Here is a 20,282-nt window from a genome sequence, read left to right as displayed (position 1 = left end):
CCTGATTCTCTCCACTTTCTGCCAAAAACAGCTCCTCGCTATTTCACCACCCACCCCCCTCTCCACCTGCTCTTGACGTGAATGTGTATAAGCTATGCCTGGCTGAGTGTCTTCTCCTCCGCATGAATGAATGCAGATGAGAGAGGGTTGAGTGCATGAGCAAAGGAAGGTGTGTGTGTGTGTGGAGAGAGAGAGAGGGAGAGGGAGAGGGAGAGGGAGAGGGAGAGGGAGAGAGAGAGAGAGAGAGAGAGAGAGAGAGAGAGAGAGAGAGAGAGAGAGAGAGAGAGAGAGAGAGAGAGATGGGAGGTGTATTGTGCTTTTCTCCAGGAGGAGGGGGAAGTAAAGGGGGAAGGAAGATTTTCCCTCCAGGTTTCCCTGCAGGGGGTTACTGTAGGAAAAAGCAGCAGAAGGCTGGCGTGTAGGAATTGGTCAGACACATACAGTATGAGTGATGACCCTCTATCCTCTATAACACATAGGAAGAAACACAGGCAGCCTCACAGATTATATTTGTCCTTTTCTGCTCATAACTCGAGGCAACGCATCTGAGCTTCTTCTCTGACAGGAGTTGAAAAACATCTTACTGCTTTGAATCAAAACTGACCCCTCTCTAACCTTTCTGTCATCCAGCCTGCACCACAAAGTAGCAGATCTGAAAAGACTGCTTTTCAAATTAAAAAATAGGACATGAATTGGTTCGAGGAAACTATTTACTGTGCTTTACTAAAAATCACCAGTCATCCAGACTCAGCCTGAGGCTAGTGTACAAATCAAGACTGACCGACAGCCCAGTACAAAAAAAAGGAAACCGTCAGTGGAGCTGATTTTCTCCCTCTATCCAGCAGTCGACCGCTGCAATTTATTACAGCCTGATAAAATATAATGAAGCTTCGAGGTCTACATCTGACTCCCTGTTAACCAATATTCTTACTGTCTTCGTTCTCCAGACATCTGGTCATCACTTTTCCATCTTTTATCTAACAGATTAAGTGCCCTTTGCACCGATACGTGCCAGATGAGAATTCAATCCAGGCACCTTTTTTGGCACTCATAGGAGAAAATATAATTCTACTGATGTAAAAATATCGCAGTTTTAACTTTGATGTCACTGCCAAGGCCTACACATGAAAATTCCCTTTGATGTGACGCAAACACGAGACAGTGAGATTATATCACACATAACGACGATGAGATGCCAGATTTAACCTGGATTCCAGCAGATCCATGGAAACGTCTGCACATGTGTGATACTCGCTTTTGTTGTCGGCAAAATAGTTATACATTATATTCTGGAATCCGTGGTATCAAGCAGTTTGGAATACACAGTCTGGGATTTTATTGCAAGACACAATGCAGTTTTTGGAGCCGTTGCCATGTTTAGTAGTTAGAGATCATGCTGTGAAGTCCACACTGAATGACTTTATCTTAATTTTTACTTTCAATTTCCTTATTTTAAGTATTGCAGTGAAGTATTGAATTAATCCCAAACTGTCTTTCTTGAAGACATAACATGAAATAGTTATATTTCCGTCGCCTTTTAATTGTGTCGCAACAGGATTTGCAGTTATTGGGGTAACTTCAGGTTTACTTCAGGTTTGCTTCAGGGTATTCACTCCCACGGTTCATGGTAACTGAATGGCTAACCTGAAGGTTAAATTGGAGATGAGAGATCAACCCGTATAAAATCTCCGCCCACTGATTAATCAGTTTCTTTGAAACATGACTTCAGCGTTCAAAAAGGATCCGGTGGAGCTCGGTGTGGATTGTTGTTGGGTCTCTGCGGAGGACGAAGGTCTTCAGAGACCAACAACATCCTCTTGCCTACTCTGATGAGTGTCTTTATGAAAGATATAGATTATCATCAAAGGGAATGATAAACCTTTGTCAACCGCTGGAGCCGAACATAACCAACCTGACACTTGGGAGCAATATGCTCACAGAACCACAGACTGCATTGATCTACGTTTCTTTAGTTACTGATATTGATGTACTGGGGGTGTTAGCGTTGGAATAACCAGACAGTTTATATTTTTATCCTCCTCTTTAACAAGGTTTATCCTTTCAAATTAAATATCTATTCAGAATGAGGGATAGATTGTTTACAGATTTACCTGGTGACCACCCCCATCCCTCCCTCCCCCCTCTCTCTCACCAAAATGACACTACACTGTTGCACACTGTCCTTAAAGGGAAGCATAACAACGTCTGGTTGGTTAAGTCAATCCCTGCCCCCAACACACCCAGTACACTCAATGTCCACTGTTTCCAGATGCTTCAGGTTCATCCTGTCATCAAAATACAAAATGCGCACAGTCATGTTCGGTGGATCATGGCGGTCCATAGGTTTTTATTGACTAGTAAACGTTTCAGTCACAGTGAGCTCAGAGTCAATGCAAACAGTGTGTGTCAAAGTAAAGCCCATTATAGAGGCTGAATCATGTGATTAAGTGAAACGTTTAATCTCTTATCCAAGAGGCTTCTTCAGTTCAGCTCCACAGGTAAAGAACAGATTCATATGTCATGGCCCTTGGAGTTATTTATCTTGCGTTATTATGTTGTTGTCAAGTAATATATATTTTCCCCCAAATGTCACCAGTGGGCTCCGTAACTTAAACATTCAAACAAGCCCCTTTTATGTGCTCTCGCTCAGATCCTAATGAGGTAAACCTGGGTTGACTTTCTAAGTTGATATAAAGATCGTTTTGACCACTTACTCTGATTGAGATTTTTAGGTTCAGTTCACCAGGATATCGGAAAGATATCAGAAAGATAGCCTGGGTATGTTGAACTTGCATTGTAGTACAGGCCGCTAATGGCTGAAGTTACATATCGCACCTTTATCATTAACAATATTCATTCGCACATTCATTAGACATTCTTCAAATAAACATCCATATATTCACAAAAAAGGTTGAATAGGGTAAAAACTGAGCTCTTGTAACTATAATTGACAAACTACCCATGCAAGACACTCGAATCCTGGTTGCAAATCAATTAACTGTGATTAGTCATTATTAATAGTAAAGGACTCCAAATGCTTCCAAAGAAAAATTTGAAATAGTGTGAGTGTGAAGTTTTTTTTATCAGTGGCTACGGCTGCAGATCTGAAGGGCGCGTGTGCCCGAGTGGAGGACAGGGAAGGATACAACAGCAAATCCTTTGAGGCATGACTGATCCAAGACTGAGGTTTTAGCACTCTATTAGCCAGCTCATTAGGTCACATTAGAACTTGAGAGATGAGATACATGTCCTGGGCGCTGGAACAACCACAAACCATTCAGTGTCTCCACACACACACACAGACTGACACACACACACAGACACACACAACGATACCCTGATCACAGGGAGACCGAGCCACTTACCCGAGTCGGAGCTGGATGTTGCCACAGGCATTTTGAAAATTGGTTTTTCCCTGAATCCCCCACAAAAAGCGTTCGATCAACTGCAATGAAAAAGAGAAGAAAAAGAGTGAGGGGAGTTGCACAGAAAACATTAAAGAAGTATTTTGAACATGAATAGATTACCCCATACAGAGGCAGAATTAAGGCTGAAACAAGACAGGGTGGAAGGTAGAGTTGTGCTTTCAGGGATCAGTGGACGTCTTAATTCAGCGATGGAAAAGAAAACAAATCCTTCTGTGTAAAGTACTCGTGCACACAGCTCATTCCTAATTCGTCTAATCAAGCTCCCACACACGACAACTGGTATCTAACTTTATTAATACCCCAAAATAGAATTACCAGTTGCTCTGGAAACACACAAACAGTTTTAGCCATCGCTTCCGTCGGGAATATTTTTAGCAACAGTTGGAAAGAAGGCGGGCGAGTGAGTGGGCAGGCCAGCTAACATTAGCTCACAGAGGATCTCTGTTGATTCTAATTGATCCATTTAACATGAGGCGGCAAGAGAAAGCAACAAACATCACAGGCGAAACAGAGGAGGATTAAGCATCTGTTGTCCTGCAGATCAAAAACTGGCTTATCAGGTGAAGTGGAGTTGTGAAACACACACACACAGCGAATGGCAATTATGAGCTAAAGGAGAGTGTGTTGGTGACAGACAGAACCGGCAATCAATGTGGAAGAGAAAGAGACAGACATAAGAAAATACAAGATGGATGAGGAGAAAACTGTCAGGCAGGGAGCTCTTAGCTGTGAGGAAACACAAGGTGTGTGTGTGTGTGTGTGAGTGTCTGTGTGTTTGTGTGTGTATGGGGAAGGGGGGGGGGGTTACGTCGACAAGAACAATGGCGAGGAAGAAAAGAGTGCAGCTGACGAGGGAGACTGTTGTATCCAAGGATGCTAATTCCTGGTTGCCATGACAATAGCGATCTATGGTGGAGCCGGTGGCCAAACCCTGCAATGTCACCAGAGGGTCACTGTGTGTGGATGTTTGCGTATGACAACCTCATCATCACTAATTGGGTTTGTAGCTATGAAGGAGCACTTAATGGCCAAATGGGGGCGCTAATGTTCAAAATGACTGCTGTATTCTAAACGCCATGCCTGCCCTCTGATGTCACTTATTTAATAAACTGGATTAATTAATTTTCTTCCTTCGGGTGGCGTCACTTTTCTCTTCAACTACAGAGCAGCTCATATTCCTTAGCTGGTGTCCTGGGTGACATTTTTCATGGAGACAGATTTTTTAATCACTCTCATATTTCTTCTCCGCAGCCTTTCAGTGGTCATTAAACACAAATATCAAAAGGTCTGCAAGCCCAGTGCTGTGTCATCTTAGTAATTTGTTCTCTGCACAGATTTAGAAATTCTCCCAAATCCTATTTGCTCAGATACTTGAAAGGCTCTGCTGTCCAAGCATTTCATCAACACCTCCTGGGGCACCAGTTAAGTATTCATTTTGTTCACAGACATATTTCAGTCATGATCCGAAGATACTGATCCACCACAGACAGGGATGCCTGGAGATGCATTGGAGCTTGAGTTCTGGAACTACTACTTCAAACCATCGCAATACAGGATGGAATAGTTCATTTCAAGATATTTAATAAACTTTATTACTCTTATAAACAGCTTAGCTTTAGATTTATTCCTCTGTGAAACTACTTTCCGTCAGCCATTAATCCTTGCAATAACCCGGTTCATTCTGCTTTATGTTTTGATCATGGGCATGTTGTTTAGTAATCTATGTTTAACTATCTTTGTCTAATGTAGTTAGTTAATCTATCTCTCCTAACACACAGACATGTCGTGTTTGTAATATTATGACATAAACTCAGGGTAACTGATCATGTAGGAGTAGATGATTTCATTTTTAGAGATATGAAAGTTCTTATTTTTCCTCTATCTTTAAGCTGCAATGTTTTCTTTTCACTATCCGCGATGAGAGAGAAAGACGATAACTTGTTTAACAGCTGTGAAACTGTTGCCGCCGCTGTGACACTGAATCAAATTCTCTCCGATGCTGAAGGACCCAGCGCTTTCTACAAAACTGATCTATGCGGATCAGGATCTTAATACCGCATACCAGTCCCCCGGGCTTATCCGTGGCATCCCGTGTTTGCACTGTGAAATGAGCTTGTTAAAAGTATGCAGAGACCACACGGCAGCTAAGAGGTCAAAGCCGATTGCAGCGGGACTTGGCGGTGCCAGAGCTGGACTGACACACTTGGAGGAGGGGCAGGATCCTCTCTGCCCTCTGCCACTCACACATGACTCCTATATTATTGACCGGGTAGAATAAGGAAACATCTAATAACGGTGCAGTTATCGCTGTTGGTGGCATTTACTTAGTGATTGGTGACAATTTCTGGCAGAAAAGTGTGGACTTGCACGCTGTTATCAAGCTCTATGATCAGGGATTTAACAAGCATTCTCAAAAGCGTGATCGAGACTGTCGTTGAGAGATCCTTCATTTTGTTATTTTCACACAACTTCTTTTTCTGCTGCAGATGGAAAAAGACCCTGCAGTTGGTGGTCAGTCTATCTCTACTGTGATATCTTGTATAAGTAAACACTGTGATTTTCACTCTGTGTCTATTAGTTAAACCCAACACACATGCAATTACACAAAAAGACGAGATGTTCCGATACCGAAACCAGCATCAGCCCTGCCAAAAATGCTGGGTCGGGCATCAGCATGGATGGAAATCTGTGTACCAATCCTATATCATGTCTTAAAATTGTATTGGCTTCACCCAGATAAAACTGTAATTCTTTTCGTGGAAATCACTTCTTTTTCAACACTGCAGTTGCGCTGTACTGCCACTGGCAAGTACTGTTTTATTAGAGCAATAATGAAGAAGGTAATGTAGTGTTAGTCAGAGCAAGCTAAAATGTCAGCAGTTTGGAAATATCATCATCACTTTCATGCAGCGTTAGCAGTATAAAGCTGTTCAAATACGTACACTTTTTCTGTTAAAACAAGAATCCAGTGTTTGGTGTGTGTGCACGAACACGGATCTATAATTATATTTTTACACATTTTCGATCACAACTATCCCTTACCACTGTAACAATACGCCTAGTTTAAATTCCTGCAAGGGCCAAGTCGTACCTAACCAGTAACAAGGGCAAAGGTCGAGGTTCTGTTGCCTTAAAATGTCCCTGAAATTCTACAGAATAAATGCTACAAACTGTATTCTTTCACTTTGAGTTTGGATGGTCTCTTTCTACTATTCATTGAGGTTTGTGACTTATTTGATTGAAATTACTGTTTTTTGGCTCAGTAGGAATTTTGCCTGCAAGGACTACAAGCCCATGTGGCCAATAATTTCATCACACACACTGTATTTCTCTATCAGTGAGGATTCCCAGCAGTTGTATCTATTGCTTGAAGGTTGGACTGGCAGACGTGGCAAAGAACTGGAACTAAAACCTGCAGCCGAAGACCCTTTTTTTGGCTGGAGAGAAGCATCTTCCAGCACATTTTGCCCTGAAGCAACGACATAATTGGCAGCCCAGGTGTTTGTATGGCAAGTGTAAAACGCCTCGAGCTGTTCCCACAGTGAGGCTGCATTAAGGCCTGTAAACATGCTTACACACACACAGTCACAGTCACACACATACAGTAACACACACCAGTGACCAAACAAGTCTTAATCCACACATGCAGCCTGGCGTCAGGCCTATAAATAACCCTGTGCTCCCACAGGTTCAGCTCCTCTCATTACTTTACAAGGGAAAACTGTTGTATCCAAGACAACCATGAGCAGCTCCTCGCTTTTTTTCCCCCCGGTGCTTTGCCATGGCAACAAGGGAAAATGCGTAAAATAATAATAAGTTGGAGCTAAAATTGGATCTTCAATACAGACTCGCTCTTTATCTGAGGAAATGGTTTCCTATCCACGCAATAGTTAAAAGAATTTCCCACAACACGTCAGGGAATACGATTTAACAGCTGACAAACCAAAAGTAGCCTACTGCTGTTACAACATGTCTACAAATGACGTCTGCAATGAAATCAGGCAATGTTTTCAACTGTGATTTCAAACCTTGTGTTTATACAAGAAATGTACAATTCTAGAGCTGAAGAAAATGTGCCAATTCACAATGGCGTATTCAAAACAATGAATAGCTTCCTCAGAAAGAGAGTTAATCCCGTCAGAGTTTACACTGTTTTTACAAAAACAATGAAATGTCACCTAAGAGGCTTTGTGGAAACATAAGAGCTGTTTTAGTACCTCCTCTTGATGGAAGAACCACAATGAGTATGATTTCCTTGTTGTCAGACTAAACTCTAAAAGACAGCGTGAAGCAGTTCCCTCTCGCCTGCTGATGCTTACACCAACACACAAGTTGCTGCAAATTCCTCTACAAATCCAAACTACACACTGTGTTTTGAATGACAGCATACATTTAAAAGCAAGTTTAAGACAGTCGGTGGCTCGGTGCAGCATGGTCGAAAGGTTTAAAAAAAATCAAGGTCTACATGCTCACTCACCCACAACATGGAGGAAACCTTTACTTTAACAAGCATTGAAAATCTAACTACCAATCAATAACAGCGTCAATACTCATGAGCCACATGAGCAACTCAGAGATCCTCAAACAGTGAAAAATCAAGAGTCAAGTTAGCTATCTCCTGTGTTATAAGAAGTGTTTTTGAATTATGTATCTTTTTTCTGTTAATCTTGATACAAGAATTGGCTATTTTCTTAGAAGCACAATGATACAAGTATGACCACCTCCGCCAGATGAGAACAAGACCTCTAATGAAATCTGATCGTCTCAGTGATGCGAGTCGTCCCCCTCCCTCGGCTCCACACAGATTGTGTAATTTGTGTAATTGGAATTAAATGTCATGTACATAGCACTGAAAGGCTAAGTACTCAGGCAAAGTGCAGAGGGCCACTCTGGGGAAGCATCTACAATCACAACCCTGCCTGGATTTCATGACACGTCCTCTCCCCTATTTCTTTTCTTTCTTTTTGAGGAAGTTTCCACAATGGACTAAACAAAATGAATGTCACAGGTTTTCAATGTCACTAAATCTCCCCGGAGAGTGAGTTCCAAAGAAAATACCAACTTTTATTACGCCACGGCAATATCATTATGGTATTAGTAAAATGAACGTCCTTTGAGGTTAAGATGAAAAGCATTCCTGCGAGCCGCTTCGGCTGCTTTAAATTCTTCTATTGTTTAATGCTGTCTCAACTTCTTGCAATTGGTCTGACAGTCTTAAATATCCCTAAAAAAAATTCACATTGCAAACAAACTGAACCATTGATCAGTATGATCTGGGCCGAGACCACTTCTTTGTTTTTTTTGTCCGTGAATCTGCACCTTGGTCTGAGACACCTTTCCCTGCTGTTATTTTGGTTTGGGCTGAACTGCGAAGTCTGAAGGTCCGGACCAAATATGATAGGTGTGAAAACCTGTTGGTGCATTGTGGGATACAACAAGTCCACTATAGAGGGTATAAAAAGTCTCACTAAACATTCGGACAGCGCCACAAAATATAAAAGTCAGTAGTGGGTGGTGAATGATTTCCGACACAGCAAGATTTTACAGCCATGCTATCAGTTCTGTTAAGTAGAAAAGTGGTGCTTTGAGCTAAATGCTTATGTTGGCATGGTTACATGCTCAAAACGTTAAATGCTGATGCCTAGAGTCGCGTTGCGGTGTAGGCAGAAAATATCTGGGTTCCCTATGTATGTGAACAGAGGAATGAAAATGACATTATGCAGTCGTCACTTGAACGGCTCTGTGTATGGAGGTCTGTGCCCATGAGGGTGAGGTGGCAGGTGTGAGAGTAAATGAGCCGATCATTTGTATGAATGACACCACAGAGATTGGTGGAGAAAAGATGCCGAGGCTACATGAGCCGCTGCCGATTTATCTCCCGGTAGAATCGAGCGTTGACGGGTTGGACTTCTACAGCCTTCATCTCTGCCAGCTACAGTTGATTACAATTCCTGCTTGATGCAGTAATGAATCACCCAAGTCCGTCAAAGCAGTAAAACTGGGGCAGCGTCACGGTCAAGCACCACTGGAGGCGTTCTTATGAAGGATGACACCAGGATGTCCTGACCAGGATCGGGGTTCACACGAGGACAGCTCAAGCGTAAAGGAGTCTTCCTCATTTCATCTTTCATACAAGATGTATTCAAATCATCCTGTGGGAGTCTGGAGTGAAGAGTCGAACGAGTCTGACTTCCAGCAGAGTTCTGAAACCGTCGCCTATGTGCGTTGAACATGTTTCTGTTGAGGTTTAACCGGACCTTCTGATCTCGCAGCCAATCCCCAAAACTCTCTGAAGCAGGGAAATTTATGGTAAACCTCCAACCGCCCAAACTGAAACTGATACAAAGGTTTAGTCTCTTTAATCCCAATGAAAAAGCCTTTTTTGGAAATGAGACCTATCGGAGAGGGGTTCAAATCCAGCTGAGGGATTTTCATTTTGTTCCAACTATACATTCTACATCTTTAGGGGAAATAGTAAGAAATATAGTAAGAAGAGGTTTAATTTCATATGATGGCAACAAAATAACAATATCATAAAGGTCCTTAGTAAAACAGATGCTCTGCAGACCTAAACACACTTTGTCTAGAACAGTCCGTGACAAAGTTTAGGAAACATTATTATTATTTGCTGCTGCACTTTTGTCAAGGGCACAAGCCTCGAACAAAGTTTTTATTTCACTGACATAAATCCCCGACCAAGTACACATTAAATCTCTAAGGTCTAATGTTGTAAGTTATAAATGTAATTTATGTGTAGAGCCTCCCTCCATAAACACAGTGCATATCTACTATCACTAAAAAATACAATAGCTTCTCTCTCCCTGGCAGAGGTCGTTTAAATCCTTTCTCCACTGTAGAAAAACGGCCTCACAGTCTGACGAAACAGAAGACAGAAAATCATCACAGACATCTGAGCACAGATTGTAAACGCACCGTATTTATTTATTTAGAGCTGTTGCAGTCTAATCGGCCACTCAAAGCACTTTACAGTCACATTCACACAGTGCTTGTATACGCAGCACCTTTTCCATCACACTCACTCATGGGCCGTCAGCGCAGCTCTTTCCCAAAGACACAGAATGCAGTGGAACTGGAAGAGCCTGGCATCGAGCCACCATTCCTCTGGTTAGTGGCCGACCCGCTCTACCTCCTAACACACAGCCAGACCTGAGCAGCAGCAGCTCAGCATTGTTTCAGTGAGTGAGTGCAGCTTCAACTATTTAAACAACTTCAATATAAAAAGGTCAGAAGGGAACAAGTGTGGTTTAGAGCTTTCTGGATAGAAATACAATCAGATATTTAATTGTCTTTTACATTTGTCTTAACAATTAGAAAGACATACACAAGCATACACACGTAGATACATAAACACACACGACCATATACATATACACACATACAAGCATATAAACACACAAAGATACATACAAGCAAGCACACATATGTACAAATAGATACATATACACACACACATATACTATTTGTATTATTATGTTGTCAACTGTACACATCCACTATCTTATTCATTTCCATCCTCCCTACATCTCCCTCTGTCGTGGTGTCGGTCCACATGTGCGTGTTCTCAGACAGAGTGCGCATGCGCAGTGAACAGACGTCCATCCTTGACCAACACTATTCTCTGATGACATGTTTATTCTCCACACACACACACACACACACACACACACAACACACAACACACAACACACACACACACACACACACACACGTTGGCTGAGTCTCACCTGAGGCCTCAGTACAGGTGGAAACAGCCTGAGGTAATTTCATCAAACACACACACACACACACACACACACATAAACCCACACAAACACACAAACCCAGGTTCCGCTGCTCTCCTCGGTTACCTCAGTAAAAGATGGAGGTGGAGTGAAGTGGGCTGAACCGTCGTGTGTGAGTCTCCCTCAGGGGACACGGAAAACCTGAGTGTGTCCACCTGATGAGTGCGGACCTCAGTGAAGACACGTCGGGGACATGAGAGATGAAGGTGGAGGCTCCTCACCTGTTCTGCTGTGTCCGAGTGACGAGGCTCCTCCAGAGGTGGTGTTCGATGCTCGTGTCACTCCCACACACACACACACGCACACACACACGCACACACACACTGCTGTCACACACACTTTAACCTAGACGGGCTCCATTGGTTCTCAGCTAGTTGTGTGATCCGCTGCTGCCTGCAGACGACGGCCGGGGGACGGGAGGGACACGTCCGCCGCGGTGAGAAGTTCGAGTCCGTCTCCTGTCTTCAGTAGTGTGCAGCCCACACAGCAGCAGCGGTCCAGCCAACGTGCAGGTGCACACGGACACTTCCTGGGGCTGTAGCGACACCCAGCGGCAGCAAGAGCAAGCGCAAGCAAATTCAAATTTTATTTGTATAGCCCATATTCACAAATCACAATTTGTCTCATAGGGCTTTAACACCCTCTGTCCTTAACCCTCAGCAAGAGTTAGGAAAAACTACTAAAAACCCTTTTAACAGGGTAAAAATACGTAGAAACCTCAGAGAGAACATGTGAGGGATCCCTCTCCCAGGAGGGACAGAAGTGCAATAGATGTCAAGTGTAGGAAAACATCATCAGTATAAAGGTTTTAGCAGCATTGATGAGGGTCAACATTTTGAAGGATAACTTCAATACTATATGTCAAGCAGTCCTGCTGCAATCATAGTCTCATGGTCAGCAGCCAGCAAGATCATGATCCACCGTGAAGGCAGATTAAAGGACAAGAAAGCACGTGTGTGTGTGTTTAATACTTTTATTCCATTCAGGCTTTATGTAAAGTCATTGATTTTAATACAAATTATTTACATTTTTGGCCAGCAGACATATAGACGTATATGCAGGGAGGGAGGGAGACTGGTATGCACGGTAGGTAATTTTGAAGTCGCAGAGTCCAGTGCACGTTTGTCTCTTGAGTCCCTGTGTTGTTGTCTCTGTCTGGTCAGTGAGGAATCGAACCGTTGGGGTCTTTCACCACTGGTCGCCGTAGTCCGAGCTGCAAGAGAGGAGACGTTGTCACGCTGCGTGGTTACATGGCCAACGATCTGCTGTACAGCCACAGTGAGAGGAGACGCCAACCAACACTCTACCTACACCTTTAGACCAATATACACATACAGCCCTATATGCCACAAGTACGTTTAAATTGTGGAGGAGGCTGATTCATTGTGTTAAGTGTTTTTATGGTACATTTATAATCCTAAATTCAAACTGTTTGCTAATGGTAGATGAAGTGTTGGTTGATTTTATGTAGGTCTCATTAAATTGCATCTTCCTCTTTAGTCAATAATGACAAATTGATGACTGTCACATTTAAAATCATAATGTAGAACACGGCGTGGCTGATTAGATTCTTTCCCTAATGTTTTTTTTTCCTGAATACTGGATATTTGCCATTGATTCAGTTGCCAATATGATGTATACGTATGTATTTTCTTAATTTCTTTATATATATATATATATATACATATTTAAATATATAATTACCCACATTAAATCTGAATTTTTATGTTTCATCCTGTGAATTTTTATTTCACTGGCATTTCTAGCTTTAACAGATTTTCTTTCATTTCAGCATGAAGTATGATCCATGGTGATTAACCAGAGATTTACTCAGATCGGCTTCTCTCACCGAGGATCTGTGTCTTGGCTTGAATCGCCTCCGAACAGCAGCCACGCCATCGCCTGCTCGGGGGTTGACCTCTTCCCATACCTGCAAAAAAACACCAGCATGCAATGACCTTATGGCAACACTAATTGGAGACTCTCTCCCATGAAACCCCCCCCTGTGCCCTGAGCAGCCACTCAGTCAGCATTTCACCGGCTGCTCTGGCCTGACCCCACCTGCCTATGAAATTCAACCACTGGACTATTTTCTTTTTTGAGACTCCTCCAGCTGTGAAGAAGGCCACTTGGCTGCATGCACCCTGTGGAGTTTTCTCTCTTTACCACCACTGCCTCTCCGCAGCACAATCCAAAAAGTCAACCTGGCAATTATCTGACAGAGAAGGAGACTTTTCGAGTTCACTGCCCAGTGTCCAGCGAGGCAAACAACAAAACAAGCTCCTGCTACTCCAATGCAAAAATCAATGCCTGGTCCCTGAGTTAACCTTCCTGTGTGTGAACGGCGGGGGGGGGGCTGCACCGTGTGGCACGCAGTCTAATGGCAAATCAAGCCTCTTTAATTACAGAGCCGGAGGGTTAATGGTGATGAGACTGTGCTCAGCTTCGTTAGTTTCTCCAACAGAAGTCAACAGACCCCAGGGGCCACACAGAAGGGATCATGTATGGATATAGAGCGATCATTTATCATTATTTATAAATTATCTAAAGATAAAACTTCCATATTAGTCAATATTGATTATTATCACAATAACTATCATATTATTAACTCTTCATTATCAGAGAAAGCAGCAAAACATCCTAAATGTCGGAGGTAAATCAATTTTGTGTTGTAACTCCTCACAGTGCAGCGCAATAAGCAAAATATCAATATATTGGACTTTTAGTGAATTGCTATCGATGACAATTATTATTTATTGCTCTGTCCTTATTGGATTCTCGCTTTTTCATACACCTTGTCAAATCTGTAAAACTGACGCAGTATTTAAGGCACGACAGATAAGAAAGTAACCTTTGAGATTTAATTACAAGTTTACAATATTAATTTAAAAAACTCTTAGCTACATGTCAAAGGTCACAAGATTCTGAAAACCTACTGAATATGATTCAGTCTTAATTCAGCTTCGGACAAAGAAAAGGAAATGATGATTTCCTTTTTTACAGGATCTTACTTCTCTCCGGTCTGAACTTTATTTACACATCAGAGGAACACGACAACAGAAATGGGTTATAACTTCAGGGCAATGACCCTAGAGTGCTCATTATTGACTTTTAAAATTGAATTCACATCATCATTGCCAACTTCATTGTCACATGAAGGGCTGCAGACCCTCTCTGACCCAATATGATGGAAAGTCTCCAATTCAAAAAGCACAACACCTTCTCCATCACCTATTAGTCTCTCAGTAAGTTTGTTGCTGTTGTTTTTCAGGTGGATTAGAGTTAATGATGCTCAGAAAGCTGCTGTGGCTCTAAAATCAAATCAACTCTGAACCCAGACACTGTAACCTCTAGCTCACAGGAGACGTGGAGAAATCTGAGACGCAGTTAGTTGAGTCTGACTCACCTCTGTCTGGTGATGAGGTTAACGTAATGCCTGACAGCCGCGTGGTACTTGGCCCACTCCGCGGGTGAGGCGTTGCCCACCGGACTCTCCGGTTTGGGAGGGTAAGCGTCCGCCAAGCTGCTCAAACACACCAGCAGGCACAGGACGAGCACTGCGAGCATCATCCACGATCTCAACATGTTGGCCATCTGAGGAGAGAGAGAGAAGCACCAGGACACGATTTCACTTTGAAAGAAAAAACCTTGAATAAACTTTAACTACAGACAAATTTATGTGAGGATTCTGTTCCATTTTACGCAAATACCTCCGTGCGTAAAAGTGTTCCAAAGATTCTAAAAATACATTAGCCGACGTGAAGTTCATCGAATCAAATCTACAGATGATCCGGGAAAAAAGTCAACACACAGCAAAGTAAAATCAAAGTGCGCAGACTCACTTTTTGACAGTTGTCTCTCGGTGCGGTTCACTTCGCTGGTTCCCTGTGGTGTCGCTCTCCTCTCGGGTCTCGCGGTTATATACTGTGTGGGATGGATACCTGATGCGCACTGAGAAACACGTGACCGCACCCCTCGTTGTTTCCTCCAGCCCCATCGATCAATGGGTCACTTATCTGTGAGAGAAGCTGGACGACCAGTTGACAGCTGAACTTCACTCTCTGGCTTAGTGAAGCTTCATTTTTCACAATAAAATAAGATTAAAGGGATATTTTCTCCAAGTACTTAAATATCAGGTTTTAAATGTGTACTAATAGCCTTTTATTGTAGACTGCTGCTGATTTTAAGATGAAATTGAATGAGTTGTAAACGTGTCATTTGCTCCACATGATGGTACCAGGAACACACAGATGAGAAAAGGGTTCCCTCCCCTTTCAGCACCACCAACAGCTCCAGGGCACAGCCACAGTCCAAGTGTTAGAGTCTCAGACCAGTAAGCTTCATGTCTACACTTGGAAATCCAACCTGCACTTATCGGCATTAAAGTTATGTCTTCCAGTAAACAGGCTTATTGAGCTGAACCGTGGCTCAGACTAGAGCTCGGAAAGCACAACACACACACACACACACACACACACACACACACACACACACACACACACACACACACACACACACACACACACACACACACACACAAACACACACACACACACACACACACACACACACACACACACACACACTGACCCTTCACACTTGAAATAGTAAGCCAGCACAGAAACCATCATGCATCAGCAATTGGAGAGAGATGGGCTGAGTGACCTGAAAACACATTACTGCAGCTATCACAGTCCGAAGCTGGAGTCGCTCTCCACTTCTTCATTCCTCATGATTTCTGTATTTTTGTTATACGCGATCCACTGAGTCAAGCAGGGTTTCTGCTTATAGTGAGTTTTCTTCAGCAGTTATACAAGACGTCAAAGTCTGGACTGTGCTTGAGATGCAGCTGCTGTTTGATTTTTATTTAACAGGGTTTGAACCCAGCCAAGAAGCAGCAACACAGTTTCGACAGTAACAGATTAATAACTTGAACACAAACAACCCCAGTTCAAGAGATTTTACCAGAGCTTTAAACTGAAAATCAGCCTGTGAATTATTCCATCCATCAGGTGCTGTGAAAGTAAAAGCCAGAACTTTGGAAACAACAAATCGCAAAATGTCTATAAAAAGAATATTATGCCTTCTTTACTTCCAGTTAATAAGAGAGGAGATGAATTCTGTCTATGAAAACACACCAGTGACTAAGGTAACGCTCACATGATCAAGACCAATTTGATTTTGAGTAACAATGGTGAGTAAGAGAGAGACAGATTGTCAGTGTCCAACATTATCCAGCGTGTGAGGACAATGAGCTCAGGGATTCCCAGACAACACGTCTACCAATTCATATGTAGTTCAGTTTAATGTATTTCACACAACATAACAAAATAAAATCACAAAGTGAATGTTAAAAATGGTTTTAGAAACCAGTGATGGCTTTTATGAAAACCAAAAATATAACAAAAGAACAAAATTCAATTCAAGTTATTCATGAGTATAACAGAGACAAATACACAGAGGGAAGAATATGTGGTACGAATACAGAATGAATAACAAGATAGCTCCATTATATTTAATAGAAAACTGACCACGGGGCGTTTTATACAAAGGAGGATGAACACTGGCCAAGATTTTCTTTTCTTTTCCTTAATGAATTAGTTTTCAATTTCTCCGGGATGTAATCAGACTCCTCCAGTAGTTTTATTGACTCGGGTGTAAATTGCACATGGGTGGGTAATGAACAAACACATTAACCCCCTGGTAGATACACAGAAGACACAAGGGGAAATACTTGTTCAGACAAGATCATTATCCGGGACAACTTTAGCCTCCTTTGTGCTCATCGCTCCTGCATGCATTATTCAGATGATGATGATGATGATGAAGATGAAAGCAGCCATAGGGCCTGGAGGTAGAGGTCGCAGATCACACTCACTCATGTGGGATCTGAAATAGCAGCAGCAGCAGCAGCGTCAGGGATAGTCATTTCAGTAATTCTCTTATGATTGAATCGAGTGATTCACTGAGGTGGATCAAATTTCACTTTTATTAACCCCTCACATGATGCCTCTTCAAATCTCATGTCCCTGCCGGGGCTCAGAGGAAGAGCCTGGGCACGTTGACGCTCGCACGAAACAGACACTGTGTCCACAAATACCTTTCAGGTCTCAAGTGCTGGGGCGCATGTGAGCGCCCACGTTTATGACTGGTGCCACGGCTCCTGATTATCTTGGATCTTCACGGTCTGTTGTTCAGTTCACGGCACATGAAGTCGTCCCTTATCCGTCAATTCGTCTCTTTGTGACTGTGTGTGCACGTCCAGGGGACTGATGTCTGTCCTCACACAGGACGGAGACGTGCAGATGTATTTGTGCTGTCTGCAAAACTGTAAAGAGTCTATTCTTTGATATTACATTTTTTGAATAGGGTCAAGTACAATTAGTTTTTTCCACATCATCCTGAGGAGTTCTAGGTTAGTTTGGTTGTTTTTGAATTGATCAAGTGAAAAATGTTCATCCTGCAAATGTTTGGTTTCTTATTTTTCATCAAAGCATTGTGTGATCTGGCGTGATGGTCGATTTTAGAGAGTTACAGACCAAATGTATCACAGTTCCTCCAGTTCCTTCAGCCACTATAGTGGAGAACCCTGCCATTAACAACAGTTTGTCTTAGTTTGGAAATTGAGTCGTCTACAAGTAGTAAATTATTTCCTGTTCTGATATGAACAAATCTGGGTGTGACATGTGCTTATTTAAGGAAGCCAGACATGGTTGAATAACTTTTGAGATACTATTGTCATAGTATCCATCGTGTTTGTGTGTGTGTGTCTGTGTCTGTGTGGGATTGTAGTCCTAATAAAAAGGCTTTTTTAATTGGGCACGTAGGGAAATCATTGACTGTTTGCGTCACACCCTGCATATATGTGAGGTTGAGGCCCTATTAATCTACGAGCAGATTTATCTTGCAGCTAATAAAACTGCAGCAAAGAACTGGTGAATTTTCAAAATCATATAATTTACATGTCCATCCCCTGTCCATGCAGTTACAGTATTTATTATTTATTTCATTGCACTACTTATGGCCTTGGTCATAAGTCTTTCCAAAATATTGTGTTTTCTCCTAACTTCGTTTCACATGCTATTGAACAGAACAGTCCAGAACATCCACCTCAATAGTTTAAATATTTTTGTACCATTCTTTGACTTTGTTGTTGTTGTCCTCGTCCCAACAGCTGTAAGTCAATGTTTGTGTAGTTGCACTGAGAGCAATGTAACACCAGAGTCTAGTTTCTTCTCTGTTTAAACATATTTAAAGCTGAGGTGACTGACAGCAGAAACATCAGGAAAGTCAAAGTAACACTGATGCTTATATTTATTAATTTAAATGTTTAATTTAATTTTTGGGCATTTTAGCTTTTAGTGACATGAGAGGAAGACACATGACAGAGACAAAGAGAATCAGAGGATGTAGTAATTCCAGCACTCTGTGTGGTGAATGCATCTCCAGCCACTGGGCTGCAGGGACACATCAAAGACTTATACTCCAGAGAATTGATTATTATCTAGAAAGCAGAGGAAACTTGTCCAACAAGAGAAACACAAAGGAAGACTTAATAATTATATTTAACAGGCTCATGTACGAATCAAAGGAACCATCATGTTGCCATGTACAACATAACATGTGCATGTCGTCCTGCTGAGCTCCCTGAGGATGCCACCCCCCCCCCCTCTCTCTCATGTGCTGTTTATAGAGTCATAAAAACCGTGGGGTTTTCTTTTGTCTGCCCCTAAACCCTTGTCAAAAACTTGATTTGGACATAAATCCCAGCTGACGGCCGCAGAAGAGCTGACAATAAACACGCAGTTAAAGTGGATATGACCTCGCCATAAAGGCTGCGAGTGGATTGTGGTATTACACCTAGATTGCACTTTCCATTTCTCGGCAATCGTTGAACCATAATTCAAAGTGATATTGAGGGACAATTAGTGCGCAGCGGTTTTTACACCGTGCCGAGCGATGGTGAAAAACAAAATAACAAAACCGACGAGTTTAAAGCCGTCCTGAACGTTCAGTTTGTTCTACCCCAGTATTCAACCTGTCTGCCTTCACTCGACAGGCCATAAAAGTCAATGGCAAGAGACAACAACATCCCCAAGACAAACTCATTAACGTGCTCCAGTGTTTGCAGGTAAACACTGAGAAAGTAACAGCCCCTGAGATAAGGGGAAGAGCAGACAGTTCACGGCCCAATAAACCCCGGCTAATGCTCCACAAGAGGCGTACAGGCTCCTGCAGAGCGGGAAAGGGTTTGAGTTGTCATCAAGGCAAACGTAATAGGAGCTGCAGGAGGCCAAGGCTTCTTTTTTTTCTTTTTTAACAACTTTTCCAACTAGCAATGTCTGCGACTTTGTTAGGAAAGACACGTACAATTTGCAATATTTTATCTGAGAGCGATAAGTTGAACAAATCAGGAAGGCGGAGGTTTACTTACAGAACGCATCTACCTGGGGCCCTAAAAGCTTTTCTCCTGAACCTCTGCCTCCACCTTTGATAGTAAAACCACCTCCGTTTTCCATTTGCATCACACACGCTGCCGAGTCCAAATATGAAAAGAAGATTACACACAGACACACGTTTGCACAGAAGTTCATTCTGGTGTAAGAGCAATCTCCCAGGAGAGGCTCGGACTCCTTCCTGTCATCGCAGACAGAAAGGGGGAAATGAGTATGAGTTTTTATTAAGCCTTATCTCCAGAGTAGGGGAGCCACTAATATGAACAGAGTGCTTTTCAGTGCAGCCAAGTCTGTTTGCACAGCTCAGGGGACACAATGAGGGGTTGATGGCGGCCCACCACCACAGGCCAATGACTCACAGGCATAATTGGCTCTAAAAGGGGCCACAAAGTGTCAGAATCCCGACACATAACTAAGACTTTTTATTTTTAACTTTTACCGGAGTCCAGTGATGTCTGCATTGGGATTTATTTGAAGATGTGTCTGAGGTGATCTCAGTTTATACAGACAAACGGAGCAAAAAAAAAAATCCTCAGGTCAATCTTTACACAAGTTGAGCCCCTCTCCCATGGATTGTAACAACAGAGAGGTGGATG

The 20,282-nt window shown here is 42.5% G+C and overlaps 1 protein-coding gene across 1 annotated transcript; it reads right to left on the bottom strand.

Annotated features, from left to right (window-relative positions):
• Window positions 1-12,418: 12,418 nt before the first annotated feature.
• Window positions 12,419-15,093, bottom strand: pyyb (peptide YYb). The gene is made up of 4 exons (XM_061095087.1): window positions 15,073-15,093; window positions 14,637-14,824; window positions 13,080-13,160; window positions 12,419-12,443 (listed from the first exon to the last, which is right to left on the bottom strand). Exons 2-4 carry the CDS (start codon window positions 14,822-14,824, stop codon window positions 12,419-12,421), a joined length of 294 nt encoding a protein of 97 aa, XP_060951070.1. The 5' UTR covers window positions 15,073-15,093.
• Window positions 15,094-20,282: the final 5,189 nt, after the last annotated feature.

The sequence above is a fragment of the Limanda limanda genome, chromosome 21 (assembly GCF_963576545.1).
Source record: "Limanda limanda chromosome 21, fLimLim1.1, whole genome shotgun sequence".
In the NCBI taxonomy this organism is placed as follows: Eukaryota; Metazoa; Chordata; class Actinopteri; order Pleuronectiformes; family Pleuronectidae; genus Limanda; species Limanda limanda.
Note: the sequence above shows the minus strand (reverse complement) of the source record. Positions and strands in the feature narration are given on the sequence as shown.